Below are 19,463 nucleotides of genomic sequence, written 5' to 3'. Positions count from 1 at the left end.
CTTCGACGGCAACAATCTTCGACGGCAGCAAAACCTTCGACAACGGTACAACCTTCGACGGTGGCGAGGCGACGGAGACAGGATCTGTTTTGGTCGTGGTTGAATCTCGGTGGAGAAAAAAGAAGTGTGTGTGGACTGATCGAGATCGAAGAGAAAGAAAAAATCACAGTTCAGTGCACTGGATGTGAACAAGTTATCTATTTGCAGTACAGTTTTTCTAACTTTAACTACAAAACAATACAGTTTAATTTTACTATTAATAATTCAGTTATTTTTGATTTAAAACAGTACAGTTAACCTAAGTACAGTACAATTCAGTTATTTTTGGCCAGCCCTAGTTGGAGCTATGTTGTTTTATTGAAATCGACTCCACTGAACAAAAATTACATAATAAGATTAATATTAACAAATGTAAAAGAATCATCATATGTAATTCCACAAGCTTTTCCCAAGGTCGTTAATCTCTACAATTTCCCATTACAATAAATCCACCGGTTTCCAAATTCCAGGTGAACCTTTTTCTTTTCTCTTTTGTTCAATGACTTTTACCCCATTTTTCTCTTTTCTGTCCCCCAAAATGCTTGACTGAAATGGCAACATATATCATGCAATATTTAATAGAACAAGAAACAAATGGATCTTATCTTATGCTATCTCACCCAACACCTCTTCTGTACAGTTCTAACTAAAGGAGAATGTGAAATTCGACATCACAACACTACAACAAGCCCACCCTTCTTTTTTTCTTCTGAGTTGATAACTTGAACTCTTCCATGCTCATAGACATGAATTTTGGCTAATCTCTTATATACCAAGAGGCAATCCAAAATTTTGGAAAATTTTAATTTCCCCCTGGAGGCCAGCAGTTACAATCACCATACCCCATGCTGACATATTATGATTTACTCCATAAGATAAATCCACACTTGCCTGAGGGCTCGGGTCCCTTGTGGTTAAAAGTTTTTCCTCAGGCAACGTCGCAGAAATTCTATCAAGAAAATAACTATCTGTTGCACTTGCAATGGTTCCATGAAGTGGACTGTTATTGCAACCCGAAGCAAATTGTGAACCCAGATAAGCAAAAGTTTCCTCTACAGGGGTAGGAGGATGATTGGCTGATGAGACCTCCTCATCCCTAGTATCATCAAGCTCAGGTTCTTCTCCAAAGTACGGATCATGCATCTCCCATGAGTCATCCATACCTGGCCAAGGAATGGCCACTGACACATCTTTACAGTGAAAATGTTCATATGTGCTTGTCACGGTGACACATTTACCCCTGCTAGGTCTACAATCAGCTTCATTTCTCCATATGTATACATGAGAATCCTCGCTTGCTGAGACAACATATTTACCATTTGCTGTGAGGAAGGCAGAAATTTGGCTATTTGCATTCCGAAATCCTGGAAAAAAAGTTGTATCATTTTCCTGTGAAATGGGAAGAAATATTTGGAAGATCTTACATTCAATAGAAGAATTACAACTAACAATTATTTTCTCATTATTCAAATAAATACATGGAAACCTACTAAACTACCAAAAAGATTTCATTCCAAAACAAGTGTTTGTTTGTATTATTTTGAGTTAGCCTGATATTGAAGTCACTTATTGCAGACATACATATGTACTGATAAAACCGGGATCGAATAAAAAAGGCATAAAAAACCAGAACTCCTTTATTGATATTAAAAAGTACACCGCATACTCAAACAGTTCTCAACCGAATTACTCCGGGCATGTCAAGGAACCTGGACCCTCCCAAAATCAAAACTAATTCCTTTTCTCCCTCTCTACTAACCAATTTCTCCTATAAATAGTCTCAGCTCTAACTAATTACTGAAAACAATCAATTACACATTTGTTATTTTTCTTATTCTTTCTCTGATACATGTATTAATAGGAGGTCACCGTATTCTATTAAAACCCCACTCTTCAACTGAGAATTGTCCTCAAGGTGGAATGAAGAGAATGCTTATTCAATCTCAGATGCTAAACATTGTCAAAACTGGAAGAACAGTCTACTTCGTTTGACACTATATATTAGACAAATAAAGGAAATGCACACTTCCCAAGAAGAACATTTATGTTGTATGGAGTGCATTTAACAATATCAAGGCAAAAGGAAAACGATATTTTAACTCCCTCATTTTGACTCTTGCTATACTCCCTGATGTGGATATCTAATTTCCTTTTATTTGCAAAAATGAGAGTGGCAAGAAAGGGAGGGAAAAAGTGACTGATAAAAAAAGTAGAAAGTGTGAGAGAAAGACAGTTTTGGAAAAAACACTCCCACAGTATTCTCCAATGACAAGCTCTTCTTCCTTCCAAATGCTCCATCCCTCTTGCGAAAGCCCACGCCTTTATTCTAAAAAAATTCAGGGTTTCTTTTCTTCCGACAATGCCACACATATTTCCCTAATTACCCTCTTTTCCCCCATTTTGTACTTAAATTCAATTTCGCGAAATGGATAGCGGTGGGCCGCTCCGACTGCGCCGATTCCGAACGGCAACACTCCACCGCTATTTCTAAGCAAGATTTACGAATACCCTTTGTAAACCAGTAACACTATGTTGTTGTCTGTGGTAAGCCACTCAACATGTAAACCAGTTTCAGTGAATTAAAATACCTCACTAAGGTAAATGGAAGCTATATTGAACATGATGAAATTTGGTGTTGGATAATTGTACCATAACTCCCACATGACAGACATCATAACTTTGGAACTATTAACAGATGACCATTGATATACTAAGTGTTGACCTAAGCAATACTTTTTGAACACAATAACAGTTTATGGTAAGACACTCAACATGTAAACTAGTTTCAGTGACCTAAAACTCATTAAGGTATATGGAAGCTATATGGCACATGATGAAATTTGGTGTTGGATAATTAGTCCATAACTCCCAAATGACAGACATCATAACTCTGTAACTATTAACTGTTGACCACAAATATATTAAGTGTTGACCTGAGTGTTAGTTTTTGCATACAGTAACCATTTGTGGTCTATGCTAAGGCACTCAACATGTAAACCAACCCTAGTAAATTAAAACACCTTACTAAGATATACGAGAGCTATATTGAACATGATGCAATTTGGTGTTGGATAATTAGTCCATAACTCCCACATGACAGACATCATGACTCTGGAACTATCAACGGATGATCATTAATATACTAATGTTGACTTGCGCAATACTTTTTGCACACAATAACAGTATGTGGTATGACACTCAACATGTAAACCAATTTTATTTAATTAAAACACCTTATTAAGGAATATTTAAGTTATATTCAACATAATGAAATTTGTTGTGGGATAATTGGTCGACAACTCCAACATGACCCACATGGTCGATAACTTCCATCATAATAGTTCTAGAGTTATGATGTTTGTCATGTGGGAGTTATGGAGTAATTATCCAACACTAGAATTCATCATGTTCAATTTAGCTTCCATATACCTTAGTGAGGTGTTTAATTCACTGAAATTGTTTTACATGTTCAGTGGCTTACCACAGACAACATCAGGTTATTGGTTTACAAAGGGTATTCGTAAATCTTGCTCATAAATGGCGGTGGAGTGTTGGCGTTCGAAATCGGTGTCGCTAGAGTAGAACCACCGCTATCCATGTCATGAAATTGAATTTAAGTACAAAAAGGGGGAAAAGAGGGTAATTAGGGAAATATGTGTGGCATTTTTGGAAGAAAAGAAACCCTAAATTTTGTGAGAAGTAAACGGAAGAAAGGCGTTGGCTTTCGCATGGAGGGATGGAGCGTATGGAAGGAAGAAGAGCTTGTCGTTGGAGAATGCTCTCGAAGTGTTTTTTTCCAAAACCATCTTTCTCTCACACTTCCAACTTTCTCTATCATTCACTTTTTCTCTCTCTTTCTTGCCACTCATTTTTGCAAATAAAAAATAAAAGGAAATTAGAAATCCACGTCAAGGAGTGTAGCGGGAGTCAAAATGAAGGAGTTAAAATATCGTTTTCCAAAGGAAAGTGTTCAAAAGAGGTGAAACTACTCAATGGCCCACAAGAGTTTTTACATTGGCTACTTTCTTTAAAGCCTATATGATACATCTCAAGAAGAATAGAGAGAGACCATTTCATATAGTGCTAAAACACTACTTAATCAACTAAAGCTTCAAAGAAGATTGTTCATGTTCAATCAACAAGCTAGAGGAGAGTATCAAATCCTACATAGATCAACTGACAATAAACATCCCTAGTAAGCAACCTTGTGATCTGTGGTCACCAATTATACCAACTACACCTTAGGCAGGAGTGGATGTTCTGAAAAAAATAAAAATGAAAATACTCGGTTATTAACCATCACCTCTTGAGAACACAACCAAACAACTTTTGGTGGTGCTCTCACCATCACCGATACACATTAGCATCGATGTGGTTGGCCACTGCAGCATTGACATTGTAGCCCCAATGCTTGCTTCACTGTTGCCAACCATCACAAGAATCAAGACCATCGCATCACCATCTCCAACACCGCATCAACATCTTCGACACTACCTTAATTGTTGTTGGTCGCTGATTTCATCATTGTCCATATTATTTTTAATGCATGCACAAGATTATAAATAATTTTACGTATACTCACAATTCTTACTAGTAGAGTTATGATCTCTTTAAACCCTTCAAATAATTGTACCATCCTCCAGTTTGACAACATCGGTTTTAACAACAAATTGCTAGCAAAATTTTTGAATAACCAATATATGTAATGAGACCATGGCAGATTTTAACTCATCAAATGTGACTTAAACTACTATTTATGTTGCCATAGTTGTTATTGATTTGTATGTAACTCATTAATTCCACAATCCTTGAACTCTTCACATCTTGTGGTGTAGGCCATAATGTCATAACCTCTATTTTTCTTGGGTCAACTACCACCACTTTTGTTTAAGTAATATGCCCTCAGTATAACATTTGGGACTAGCAAAAGCTACACTTTTTGTAATGGACCTTCAAATCATATTTACAAATCTTAATCAAATTACATATGCTAAATAAGATCCCCCATAAATATCGTAGAAAAGAGAAAATATATTTTGAGGGCTTAAGAGACCCTTCTCATGTTCCTCATATTTATAGATATGAAAATAAGATATAAGAGGAAGATTAATCATCAAAAGCTATAACTAGGTGCAGGGGTTATCCAACACTCAATCCCTAACTTAGATATAATGATTGCCTAGGTGCAGTAACTATATCTACACTCCCCCTCAAGTTGGAGCATACAAATTGTATGTACCAAGCTTGGAACAAATAAACTAAATCCGAGGTCTCCTTAGTAACTTGGTCAACATATCCACGAGTTGGTCATTTGATCCAACAAACTCATTACATATTTCTTTTGCCAACAACTTTTTACGAACAAAATGGTAGTCTATTTCTATATGTTTAACTCTCTTGTGAAATACTGGATTTGATGCAATGTGGAGAGCAACTTGATTATTGCAATACATCTTCATAGTCTGGATGTCACATAAATTAATTTATTGAAGAAATTGTTTCACCAATATAAGTTCACATGTTAATGATGTCATGGCTCTTCAACTTCGGGTCATTACACTCTACTTCTTACTTTTCCATGAAATAATGTTTCCTCAAGGAACACACATTATCCAGTAGTAGATCATTTGTCAATAGGAGATCCTGCCTAATTTGCATCACAATATCTAGAGACATGAACGCTTCCTCTATTTTCATATAACAACCCTTGCCTGGGCGCCTTTTTTAGGTACCTTAGAATGCGAATGATAGAATTCCAATGGCCAACACATGGAGACTCCATAAACAGACTAACCATTCCAACTACAAAAGATAGATCAGGACTTGTAATAGTGAGATAAATTAGTTTTCCAACCAGCCTCTTGTATCTTTCAAGGTCGGAGAATAATTCACCTTCTTCAGTTGTTAATTTTTTATTTTTTGGGTCCATAGGACTATTTACTGGTTTACAATCAATCATACCAGTTTCTTATAGTATATCAAGAGCATACTTCCTTTGAGAGATTACAACTCCATCTTTAGACTGAGCTACTTAAATGCCCAAGAAGTATTTGAGGCTTCCCAAATCCTTGGTTTGAAAATGCCTACACAAGTGCTCCTTTAATTGAGATATTCCAATAGTATCATTTCCTGTAATGACTATATCATCAACATATACTATTTGATAGATACATTTCCTAAGAGAGGTATATGAGTAAAAGACTGAGTGACCTGTCTCATTACATCTTAATCCAAATCTTTGAACAATTGAGCTGAATTTTCCAAACCAAGCATGTGGTAATTGTTTGAGGCCATATAAAGAGCGATGCAATTTGCACACCATACCAGACTCCTCCTAAGCAACAAACCCAAGAGATTGCTCCATGTAAACTTCCTCCTCAAGATCACCATGAAGGAAGGTATTTTTGATATCCCCAATTGATGAAGCGACTAGTGACGAATTGCTGCCATTACAAAGAAGAGACAAATACTAGTCATCTCGGCCACAAGGGAGAAAGTGTTACAATAATCAAGGCCATAAACCTGAGTATACCTGTTTGCAACTAATCGACCATCAGGGCCAACTTCAACTGCATACACCCATAGGCAACCTACAACCTTCTTGCTCGGTGGGAGGGGCACGAGCTCGCAAGTATGACTATGTTCAAGAGCATGCATCTCAACAATCATGGCCTATCGCCATCCATAATGATAAAGTACTTCATTCACAATTTTGGGAATAACAACAGAAGACACTGAGGATAAAAGGCAACAATAGGAAGGCGACAATATGTGATAGCTAAGAAATTATAAATGGGATGTGGGTTTCAAGTGGAACGAGTACCTTTCCTGATAGCAATGGGTCAGCTTGAATCACCTTCACCAAGAGTCGTGGTATCAAGAGACGAGGGAGAAGAATCTAAAGCAGGGGATTCACCATGTTTTTGGAAAACTGGACTATCTGTCTAGGTCCTGTGTTGGACGGGATCAATATGTTGAGATGATGGCTTAGGAGGACTTTGATCAAAACTTGGATTGACAGAGACACTGGAAATATTGTACTCAACCACTAGAATAGGGAGGACTTATTGTATGACATGAACATCTTGAACAGATGGAGAGAAGTAAGGGTCTATTCAAAGAATGTAACATTGGCAAACATATAGTATTTCTTGGTTTCAGGAGAGTATCATCGATACCCTTTTTAAAGTCATGAACAGCCCAAGAAGACACATTTAAGAGCGTGAGCAGAAAGCGTGTCTAACCTTAGAGACATGTCATGAACAAAAACATACACAACCAAAAATGTAAGGAGAAATGTGAAAGAGAGGATTATCTGGAAACATAATGGAGAAAGGGACCTTATGATAGAGAATGGAGGAAGGCATCCGATTAATAAGAAAACATGCAGTTAAGATGACATCTCCCATTGATGGATTGGAATATGGGCGCTAAGCAAAAGGGTACAAACAGTTTCAACCAAGCATCTATTTTTCCTTTCTGCTATACCATTTTAGCATCTATTTTTCCTTTCTGCTATACCATTTTGCTATGGTGTATGAGGACAAGTAGATTGATGCAAGATACCACGTGAACTCAAAACGGTAGAAAAAGTAGCTGAGAAGTACTCTTTAGCATTCTCACTTAAGATTTTGATTACTTGACCGAATTGATTTTTGATTCTATTTAAAAAAGATGTAAAATGGATAACAATTCAAAACGATCTTTCAAAAGAGAAACCTAAGTACATCTCGAATATTCATCAATGAAAGTAATAAAATACCTAAAACCAAAAGATGAGACATGACTAGGTCCCCAGATATTAGAATGGATGATATAAAAACTAGAATTATACTTTGATTGAGACCATTTAGGAAAGGTATATCTAACATGTTTGCCTAGTTGACATTGACATGACTCACATTCTAAGGTCTGGATACACTTTTTTAAATTTGGACAGATGAGGTCTGGATACCGATCATGTAACATTTTAGGACTGGGAGCTGCAACATATGACACTTGTGGACGACATCCAAAATGGCATAATCCTCCGGCTTCATATCCTTTTCCAATCTGTTTCCCCGAACCATGCTCCTGTATAACAAGATTTGTTATCGAAGGTTACTGAACAATTTAATGTTTTGGTTAGCTTGCTTAAGGAAATTAAATTGAAGGGACAATTAGGGACAAAAAGGAGAAATTTTAGATTTAGGGATGGAGACAGGATAGCTTGACCGACTTCCTTTGAGAAAGTTTTAGAACCATTTGCAAGGGTTACAAAATGAGGTTTTTCTTGAAATGAAATGGTTGAGAACAAGGAGGTATTTCTAGATATGTGGTTAGAAGCAAACCTGAATCAATTACCCATGAATTGTGACCTTCCATGGATTGTGAGATACAAACTATAGATGTACGTGGAGCTTGAGATGACTGAGCCAAGCTGTTGGACTTGAGCCGTAGATACTCCTGATACTCGTCCTCAATGAACTTGGATTCAGTAGTTTCAGTCCAAGAGACATTGGCTATGTTGGAGGGAAAACCATGTAAGGAGTAATAGTTTTCCTAGGTGTGAAACATCCTTTTACGATATGTTCACTAAGGACCCATGACCTCCATGTTTGCCTCCTCTAGTTCCACGTCCTCCTCTTCCTGAGTGGCGACCATGACAAAGGATTCCACTGGAGCAAGAGCTTAGTGAGTTTGAGGTGTTGGGACACAAACCATGCGTGTGATCAAGGTGTCTATGGAAGGGACCTCATGAGAGGTTAGAAGTTGATCTTTGATATGATTCAAGTCTGGATTATAGCACGAAGGATCATCACCATATAGTACTTGTCAAGGTTCTTCTACATTTCATCTAAACAGTCGACTTCCGAGAACATCTGCAGTTCTTCCACAGCTGATTGGGCTTCATTCATGACGGAGATCATATCATGATTGGTCATTTTTAGAGATGCTAGCTTGTTTGCCGAATCATAGAGGCATTGGATATCATTGGCATAAATGTTTTGAGCCCTCCTCCAAAAGGTGCGACATGTTTTGAAGGCCCTAAGGAACATCAAAAGTCTCAGTTCCACCGACTACCACAACAGAGCACATAGCTGAAAATCTGCTTGTTTCCACTATTCTACTTTTATAGAGGATACATTGATTTCATCATTCTCAAAGTGGTCATGATGTCCTTGACCAAGAAACCACATTTCGACGACAGCAAACCAAGATAGATAATTTTGGCTATTTAGTTTCTCGGTAGTAATGAAGGGACTTCCAAAGAATGAAATAGGATTTCTAGTGGCCATTATTTGACGAAAACAACAAGAAACCAACAAGAAAGTGTGAAAACAGCTAGAGAAAACAAACCCCTAGGGTGATTTTCACAATAAGTGACTTTGAACCACGTTGGAACGGAACTTGGAGGGTCAAAACGAAGCTAGCAAGGTCCAACAAGACTGGTACCAACAAGAAGTTCTGATGAGCGGAAGGCGGCGCTTGGACGTCACGCTCTGAGCTGTGATGAACATAGGTTGAGTGCGAGGCGGTGCGTGGCGACGCGTGGACGGGAGTTGGCCTCCGACACTTGCGGGTTTGGCCGTCGTTCAGAAAGGCAATCCAAATCCAGTTGTTATTGAACGGAGCTGCGATGGCAGACTGCGGTGGACGGTGGGGGACAGCAGCGGATCAGCAGATAACCGTGGTTGACAGCATTGGACTGTTAAAGAAAACAGTGGGTAGCTCTAGATAGTGATAAACCGAGTTGGACAGCCACAGACAGCGGTGATTAGTGGTGGATAGCCGCAAATAGCGGTGACTAACATAGGCGGACAAGATGACATAGAAACCAGAGCGGGATCGACCAGCTCTCATATCATGTTAGAAAGTGAACATAAGCCTAACTCAACCCCACAAAACCAACTTGTAAGGTAAGATTTGCACCCTATTTATATATTATGAATTTACCTTGTCTCTAGTCGATGTGGGACCTCTAACACACCCTTCTCACGTTGAGGTATATACATCTCGTGCGTGAGACTAGAAATGGGTAGTCAGATAGCAGTCCAATAGCGGGTGGAACAGAATGTCCAAAAAATCTCGCTACGATAGGCTTTTTAAATAATGGCTCTCATACCAACTTAAATTAAACAGAGAAAATATATTTTGAGAGCTTAAGAGACCTTTCTCATATTCCTCATTTATAGATATGAAAAGGAGACACAAGAGGAAGATTAATCATCAAAAGCTATAACTAAGTGCAGTGTTATCCAACACTCAACCCATAACTTAAAATGATTGCCTAGGTGCAGTAACTATTTCTACAAAAGATGAGCAAAATGTCCTAAGTACGGTCTATAAACCTTGTTAATAATGAACTAAAAAGTAGATGCGACATCAATCAATCTGAATGCATAACAATGAATTCATAGTTGCCCTCGTGTGTCCTCATACCTCAAACAAATTTGATGGTAAGTCACCTTCAAATCATGTTTAAAAAATATAACTTTGCTTATTTCTTCCAAAACCTAATCTATAATGTCATTTGGAAAATCATCCTGTACAATTATTTCATCGAAAGCCTTATAATCCATGCAAAATTCCCATCCTACTTGAAAGGACTAACACTTAGCCTCAGAAGCACCTTCAAGCACCTCACCCACTAATTTCTCAATTTCTTCCTTTTTGTCATGAAGATATTTATAGTCTAATTAGGAATATTGGCTTTAGCTATAAGCACAATAGTCTTTTTGCCTATGAGGTGGTAAACCTTGGGGTAATTCAAAAACCTCCGCAAATCCTTTGAACCAATGTTATCGATATCGAATAACGAAAAATATTGACGACACAAAAATCCTTTATAAAGTTATAACGAAAACCATAATAGGTTTTAGCGGAAATATTACGATCAGAAGAAATATAATACCACTACATATAATTCTCATGCAAAAGTGAAAAGTGAAAAGTGAAAAGAAGAGAGGAGAGGTTTTAAACAATGTTTTACTACAGTAGTAACAAGTAAAAGAATAAGATGTTGCGGCACTAGCATTTAAAGGGACAAGAGAGGAGGGAGTTCTATGTAATAGGGTTTAAGTTAAATAATTTTAGTGGCGTGGCCCAAATTTGGACATTATATATTAAGCATTCAGAAATTTGATAACACTACTTTGAGCATAGTGTTGATTTCGTCTGGAATAGCTTATGTATTCTCTATCTTGTCCACTTTGCATTGAATCCCTGACCTTGATTTTGAAATGAACCTTGACTTACTTAGAGGAAAGTGGCTAACTTAATCAATCCAAGATTTCCGCTCACCACCCTTTCTTACCCTCCAATGTGCATCTTCATTGCTAATTCCTCAAAATTAGCTTGGGGGTATAACTTGGGGTAATTGAAAAACCTCCACATATCATTTCAACATAGTGTTGATTTCGCCTAGAATAGCTTATATATTCTATATCTTTTCCACAACATTGCACTTTGCGATGAATTATTACCTTGATCTTGAAATGATCCTTGACTTAATCAAAGGGAAGCGGTTGACTTAATCAATCCAAGATTTCGTCTCAACACCCTTTCCTACTCTCCAATGTGTATCTTCATTGTTAATTCCTCAAAATTTTGTTTAACATCTGCTAACCTATCCAACAACTTTAACTCCAGTACAACATTTGGTCCTCCCAATTCAAAAAGATAAAAATCTTGCTAAATTTCAAAACACCATAAAAAATAATGTCTACCACTTCCACAAAAATAATGTGGAGGTTATCAAATATAATCATAGTTTTTCCACCACCTTGCTTGAGTAGCCCAACAATCTATCAAAACAACTACCCTACAATATCTCTATCACTGTTTCTTCCTCCTTAAACCCCACATTCCTATTATTCGCTACACAATTCCTTACCTCAATTCTACTTACTTTGTTTAGTGTCCAATCAAAATAGTCATCAATTGTAGTTCCAACAAGCCTTGAACAAAATCAACATATTTTTTAAATTTAGTAGCATCTTCAAGCACCAAAAATTATCTTGCTTCAATGCTAATAACACTAAAAATTTACTCAGACACATAGTAAAATCTAACCTCTAATGCCAACTTGAAATCTTCCCATCTCGAGATTTCGGTGGCAATATTCCCACCGCTGCACCACCCAAATGCATCACCCACTAATGCCTCCATCTTCCCAACAAATGCAATCACACATAAAATAAAGTAAAATTCGAGCTTCACCGCCCACCCAAAAGCATCATCTCCCTGAAACATCAAAATGTAAAATTTCCACCCTTTAAGGCTCCCACCAAAATACTTCATTGTATCACCTCATAATTAGTTGATTCCGTTTCAATTGGTGGATTCATTTCATCCTGTATTTTCTAGGAAGTGTTTTACTCGCAACTCCAACAACTTTTCCAGCATCAATTCTAACCTCATTATGCACAATTCTTGCTATGAAAAATCTTCTTGTTGTGGCTGATTGGTTCTCCACAATTTTCTCCATATTTTCAACACTTCCCACCATATGTTCTTTCTCTTTAAGCACATGCACCACCTACAGAGCTCCTACATTGGAACTCTAACACCAATTGGTTAAACTATGATTGAAACAAGCAATTAAGAAACAAGAAGGTCTTTATTGATATGAAAGTACATCTCAAATTCAATAATAGTTCTAAACACTCCCAAGTTCAAAACTATTCTCTTTTTCTTCATGTCTACAAACAAACTTCTCCTATAACTAACCAACGACTCTCAAAACAATCAATTAAGTGTTATTGAAAATCTGTTGTGGCAGCATCATGGCAAAAGTTGGTGGCGGTTTTGAAGCTTGCTGCCACAATATGGTGGTGGTGATGCAAGTTTGTCATGGCAACCCATGGTGGCCACATTTTGCATCATGGTTAGCTGGCACGGACCGGAGATGGTCCGAAAGGCAGAGAGCCACAACGCCCATGGTGCGGTGCAGGAGATGAAAACACTAGCTTGCAGGGGCAGCAGCGCAAGACAAGAAATGACTAGTGTGCAGGGACAGCAGCGCAGGAGAAAACACTATTGCGCAGGGCCAGTAGCACATGGGAAAAACCTTATTAAAGTTTTGAACTTGAAATTTTTGGTGTTATGATTTGATGCTATTTTTATTTGAATTTCTAAACATAATATTATTATTAGTTACGGTTATCTCTTTCATTGTTTTTGCATTACAATTGTATTTCTGTATTATTCTTTTAAAATATATGTATGCATATATCGTAATTCCGTTGTAATTCCGTTATAATTTCATAAAGGATTTTTTAGGACCTCGATATGTTCTATTATCTGATATCGGTAACACTAAATCGATTACACATTTTAATTCTCTTAGCCTCCCTCTAATGCATCTATTAAGTTGGAGGTTTCCTTATTCTATCATGTAAACAATTTCAGTAATAATTTTGCCATTGGCTGCAGTAAAAATTTTCATCAGGTACCAAGCAATGTTTGAATACATAGCACGAAGATTAAATATAATTCACGAAGAGATCCAATAAAAGTCACTTGATATAGAACTCATTTCACCTACCTTTAAACTTGTGAACTAGATCAACGCCATCAACTAGTCGAATCCGAGAATCAGAAGAAGTGATGAGGACTTCTGAAGAACTTCCTGGCAGAAACTGTTCATAAAAATCAGTACGAAATCAAGCACGAGTATTATTACCAACCAAAGAACATTTATAATTGTTGTTAAGCCTTCAATTATTTGCCTTTATTCTTTTTTCCATTTTAACCTTTAAATTTTAGGAAAAATTAATACAGACCAGTAGTCATTATACCTGGAAGCCAGTAATTTTCTTGTGGTTTGATCTCTTTCTCCTATTCTGCAAATTTATCTGACTTTTCGGTTGCAACTTATTTTCTGAATGAAATGGAAAAAAATGACAATGATAGCAATAATCAGTGGCCTGCAATCATCAGAATGGATAAATTTATATGTGGTTAAAGAGAACACAGATGATACCAGATGTATTATATGAATGACAGCTTCCCTTGTAAGTACCAACTAGTGCACCCTGCTTTGAGCAGAAAATATCATTGAATTCCGACTAAAATATCAATTTTTTTCATGTAGATAAAACAATGCATATAAATGTAGAACTAACCTGACCATCTGGCGTATAGCAAGCAGCAGTGACCATCTCATGTATATCAGTCCAATCAACAACTTGTCTATCAGGTATGCTCCAAATACGAACCTTGGCATCCAAAGATCCACTAATGAAGTATCTATCATCAGCAGGATTAAACTGGATGCAAGTTACTGTGCCAGACAGATAACAAATTGAAGCAAAGGTATAATTAGCAAGGAGAAGAAACGGTGTGGGAAGGGTGGGAGGAGTACAAGAATGTTTTATTATTGCTAAATTTAAGTGGCAACTGATATGTGAAAAGAATAAAATTTTGTACAATCAGTTCTATATACAGCAACAGTCAATTTTGATAAAATCATGCTACTGTCCATTAAAGTGGTTACGCAAACCAACGGATGACTAAGTGTATAATTGGATTATACAGTGAATCCAATTAAAAATTGAGGAACACTAACAACACACTCTGAAATGCATTATTTCCAACACACTTTATACTGTTATTAAAATTCATAAATTGACTGGTCTCATTTTTCAGTAATAGCTAGCATTTATTAAAAATCATACAATGAAGAGTCTAATCTCTTATTTGATGACTTTCACTATTATTTCACAAGTCACGATAAATTTCAACCAATAATCCACCTGTTGAAAAATGCATGTCTAAGAGTGTATTGTCAGAACTTGTCTTCAATTTTTAGTAGGAAAAGAAATAGAAGAAGCTTATATCACAAATGCATATTCCAAATCATTCTAATCCATAAAATCTATTCAGAATACAAAAAAGTAATGAGAGCAGATGTAATAGAGGAGTGTGCGCACCATAGTCACTGTGTGCAAAAACTTTCAGACAAGACTTGCTAGACAAATGCCACAGGCGCACAGTTTTGTCCATTGAAGATGAGAGCAAGTGCTGATCAAACAGAAAAAACATTTAAGAAAACGTACAAACTGCACATTGTCATGACGAATATTTGAATTGTAAAGATCAAATATAAGATGATAATCAAGAAACTCTCTTACTAAGTAAACATATCCTCCTCGCCCAATTTAAGTTCTTCATTGACATCTTCCTAGCTTGTAATAATATATGACTAAAATTCATTCTTTACATTTTCACCCTGAATGGTGCTCTTAAACCAAAATCCCATTACTACAACATGGGTACATTTTAGCAAATAAGCAAACTGATTAAAAAAATCTTCGTAACAAAAATAGTTTAAAAATATTTATATAAAATTAGAAAAGGTTTAACCTTTTTATATTTCCTAATAATATATTTAGAACATTTTATTAATCAATAATTTGAAATCTTTTAGAATGGATTACTTCTGAGTTTGGAACATTGGCATCATCTATGTGGACCAAAAAGACGTTGAAAAGTGAACACTCCTATTCCTTAACTCTCGATTGGGGGACCTGTGTTTTGGTAAACTAAAAAGTCTCATATCTTAGGAGTCGAGGCCCAAGGGTTTTTATGTACACCTTCCTCTCTGAATTCACCAAGGTGTTTTTGAAGGACAAAACCATGACAAAGCTACCAAACTTCAAAATGGACAATACCTTAGATGCAATAATTGATCTTGGTGATACTATATCTTAGTGGACTGGAGTTCGAAACAACTTCATATATCCATAAATGCTTATAGGCATTTTAAAATTAAGGGGAATTTATGCAAAGATGTCAAGGGAAAATAAAAGGTTTTTTAAATTCATATCCAAAGCAAACAATACCTTCAACATAGTAATTGACCCTAACAATACTATCTTAGTGGACTTAAGTTCGGAACAACTTTATATATCCATAAATGCTTATAGGGATTTTTAAATTCTAGTGAATATTATGCAAGGATCTTGAGAGAAAATATTTTTTTTTTTAATTCTGAAATAACTTTTTAAGCACAACTAGGTTACCTCCCAACATATCAGCACCTTAAAAAACTTATTGACCTGAACATGTTATCTCTGTTCGATAGGCAGTGAAGTTAAATTCCCTTTACCTTACAGCCACTATCTCTCTAGATTTATTCCATTAAAGTAATTTCTAGGAAAATTGGACATAGAAACAACCCAAAAATATCACCAATAGCTACCATTATAAAGAAATACATAACACGTGTGATCAGCCATTTCATTACAAGTCGCCACACTTTAAACTATTAATCAGCAAATGCATTTCCAACCTAGATGACAATGCAACCTCAGAAAATAAATATTAGTTGATCTACTACCTTAAATTCAAATAAATTGTAATCAATTTGACAGGGAGTAAGGAAATAACTCCAGAAATCTTCCCTAAGAAACAGAACTTTATCTACTTGTTCCTAGATTTCATATTTCAATATTTTGAGTTTATGATTACAACTACAGTAAGTAACCTCAAAACAGAGATGAAATTGAAAAAAAAAAAAAAAAAAAAAAAACGCTGTTGTAGTGTACAAATAATTCCAAAAAGTTCTAACCAAAAAAATAAATCAACAAAAATAGTCTTCGAACTTATAGTAACAATTTGTGTTCCCTTAACAGCATATTCCATAAAAAATAAACATTTCAATACATAAACTTATAAATATAAATATTATACTCTGATACAATTCAGAACTCACATTTGATGCCTATTCTGCTAATTAAAAATGGACAATAAAATATGAACCAAGTCTTATCCCACTAGGCAAGGCCAGCTAAAATAAATCAATAGACTAATGGGTTCCATACATAATAATCAAATTTTCGGTATAATTGAGTATCTTCTTGGTGCTTTCTGATGTTTTGGTTTTCTGCCCATTTAATCTAACTGTTTCATTATATCCACTTTCTCTCACAAGAGCCTCAATCGGTGCTTGTTTGGTTAGCACTAAATCAATTTCTCAATCCAAGCTCAATAATTTTACGTAGCGGTAGAAAAGTCCAGCTGTTCCTCTTAAGTGATTTTATCTGTTAACAGGACAAAGCAGAAAAACTAATAACAATTTTAATGCATATGGGTGTACGAATGAATGTAAATAAAATGAACGTTACATGTATATTCAGGCATACAAGACAAAAGTAGAATTAAAGAATAACATCTAATCCTTTTATAGAAGCTAACCTGAGACTTGGACCAAGAAAGGTCAAGCACGTCATGGAGATGACCCTTAAAGGTGCAAACCGATTTTTCAGTGAGAGCAAACACAGTTTCCGGCACTACTAACTGGTCTACGCTCAACGATTTTCTGCTGACAGACAACCTCCCCCTTCTCTTCTTCTCCAAATTATTCTCCATGCCAGGAGAAGAAGGCTCCGGCGACCCGTTAACAACAAACAACATGTTCAAAATCCCATCGTCCGGTTTCTCCACTAGTAACTCGCCCTTCCTCTCAGACTCCACAACCCGCCAAACATGAATCACACAATCTTCACCGGCACTAGCAAGGTACTTCCCATCCAAACTAAACTTAATGCTCCAAATGGATCCATCATGAGCCTGAATCTTCTGGCTCTTATAAAGCCCTGTAACCTCCTTACAAGACTTCCCATACTGTCTAACCCTCACTCTCTCACCCCCCTGAACCAAACCACTACCACCATCCTGGCTATCGTCCGTGGCAGAGCTTGACCTCCGGCCACCCCCTTTCTCTGACGAAGACGTATCCCTCTCATCACCACTCCTTCTCTCCTTCTGACCCACCACAACACTCTTCAAACTCATGAACTTAAACCACCCACCTTTTCTCCTCACTTTGCCACCATCCCCTTCATCATCAACACCACCAGCACTCCCACCATCACCTTCCCCATCCACGCCGTCCCCATCGCCAACTTCCTCCGCACTCTGCCTCCTCATTAGCTCCTGAACAATCGGAGAGTGCCCCACCGTCATCTCAAACTCCTCCACAGTCAAACGCCTTCCAGTCCCCACCTCCTTCACCTCATTCCACACCCCATCCCGCTTCACCACAAACTCCTTCCCATTGTCCAAATCCCTAATCGTACACGCTTGCTCCACTTCATCCACCACATTCCCCTCCCCATTTCCACCCTCCTCAGATACACCCACACAAATCCTATTATTCACAGAATGACTACCACTAACACTACAATTAATATTAATATTATTATTCACGAGAAAACCGTTGTCATTGTAGCGAATGGGAACAACGGAGGACTTGCTATGCTTGGTGCCGCGATCCGCGGTATTGTCGGATTTCGATCGGGGAATAGTGGCGGCGGCGGTGGAAGTGTCGGTGCATTGGTGAGAGGAAGCTGATCGGGGGATGGTTGCGGCGGGGGGAGGCGGGGTGGGGAGACCGAACTGTCGGAGGAGGCGGGAGCGGCGCTCGGAGAGGGAGGAGGGTTCGGAGATCCAGGCATCGTACTTGCACATGGTGGGGAAGGGGAATTGAGGGAGGGCATGAGTGTCGTTTTGGGGAGTGGGAGCGTCGTCGTCGGAGGCGGACGTGGAGCAGGAGCATGAAGAGAGCAAACGGTCGTTGGAGTCGTGGAAAAGGGAAGGGTCGTGGTGGTCCTCCTCCACGGCTGGGGTCATGGCTTGTGGAGCATTCCCATTTGGATCAACCAACCCGAAGGGAAAATGGGTCGGATCGTGGAACGGATCCAATGCCGGGGAACGTGTTCGGTTTGAGTCAGATCCAATGAATGGTACAGTAAGAATGTTAATGAGATGTAATGGAAATGAAAACCTGCACTGAGAGTGTGTATGTGTGTTGTGTTTGCCAGGTGGGTTCTGCTACTGTTTTGTGTTCAGTATTGTTGTGTTGGAATGAGAACTACCTTTCTTTTGGGGTAGGGACTGCACAAAGAACTTGCGTTTGCTAATGAAGAAGCACAGGGGGCTTTCTCTTTTCCTTATATATAGGACTATAAAACAAATTAATCAAGCAGATGGACGAGATGACCAACCTTTTTCTATTAAATATTATTTTAACCGATACAAAAGTTTGGCAAAACCAAAACGTCAGGAACATGATAAAATATGTTTAAAATATTAAATAATTTAATAAAATTTAGTAAAAAAATTAAATACATACATTTTTAAAAATAAATAACTAAATTAATATAAAATTTGAAAAAACTAATTTTAAAATTTATTTAAACTTAAAAAAAAACATATTTAACTATAGTAAATATCACTTTCAGATAAACACGTAATTAAGTCAGAAATAAACTTACTGAAGTTTATAATTTTTAATAAATTTTAATATGTAACAAGAAAAGTATATTTGTTAGTAGTATTTTCTCGTATGTTTATTTCCTCGTTTGATTACCATGAACATACATTCTATTCAGAGAGATTAAAATTATATGTTTAAGGTCTAAATAGACATGGGCAAA

The 19,463-nt window shown here is 37.1% G+C and overlaps 1 protein-coding gene across 5 annotated transcripts; it reads right to left on the bottom strand.

Moving 5' to 3' along the window:
* Positions 1-373: 373 nt before the first annotated feature.
* Positions 374-18,971, bottom strand: LOC114169669 (WD repeat-containing protein 44-like). 5 transcript variants are annotated; one of them, XM_028054920.1, is made up of 7 exons: positions 17,221-18,970; positions 14,955-15,045; positions 14,148-14,305; positions 14,006-14,060; positions 13,821-13,903; positions 13,568-13,661; positions 374-1,403 (listed from the first exon to the last, which is right to left on the bottom strand). In XM_028054920.1, the coding sequence occupies exons 1-7, from the start codon at positions 18,655-18,657 to the stop codon at positions 805-807; spliced, it is 2,517 nt and encodes an 838-aa protein (XP_027910721.1). In that variant the 5' UTR covers positions 18,658-18,970; the 3' UTR covers positions 374-804. The 5 variants fall into 5 exon arrangements, with proteins under 5 accessions (XP_027910721.1, XP_027910722.1, XP_027910725.1 ...); XM_028054921.1 differs by having other exon boundaries at positions 14,006-14,057; XM_028054924.1 differs by having other exon boundaries at positions 1,125-1,403; positions 13,568-13,651; positions 14,006-14,057.
* Positions 18,972-19,463: the final 492 nt, after the last annotated feature.

This window comes from Vigna unguiculata, chromosome 11 (assembly GCF_004118075.2).
Source record: "Vigna unguiculata cultivar IT97K-499-35 chromosome 11, ASM411807v1, whole genome shotgun sequence".
NCBI classification, from domain to species: domain Eukaryota; kingdom Viridiplantae; phylum Streptophyta; class Magnoliopsida; order Fabales; family Fabaceae; genus Vigna; species Vigna unguiculata.
The sequence above is the reverse complement of the archived record's forward strand: the minus strand, read 5'-3'. Positions and strand labels throughout refer to the sequence as shown.

Coding starts and splice junctions, on each gene's coding strand:
- LOC114169669 (XM_028054920.1), bottom strand. CDS start 18,657: ATGACCCCAGCCGTGGAGGAGGACCACCACGACCCTTCCCTTTTCCAC. Junction 13,662..13,820: donor AGAAAATTACTGGCTTCCAG/GTATAATGACTA, acceptor TTTTATGAACAG/TTTCTGCCAGGAAGTTCTTC. Junction 1,404..13,567: donor TCTAGTTCACAAGTTTAAAG/GTAGGTGAAATG, acceptor CTTTTTTTCCAG/GATTTCGGAATGCAAATAGC.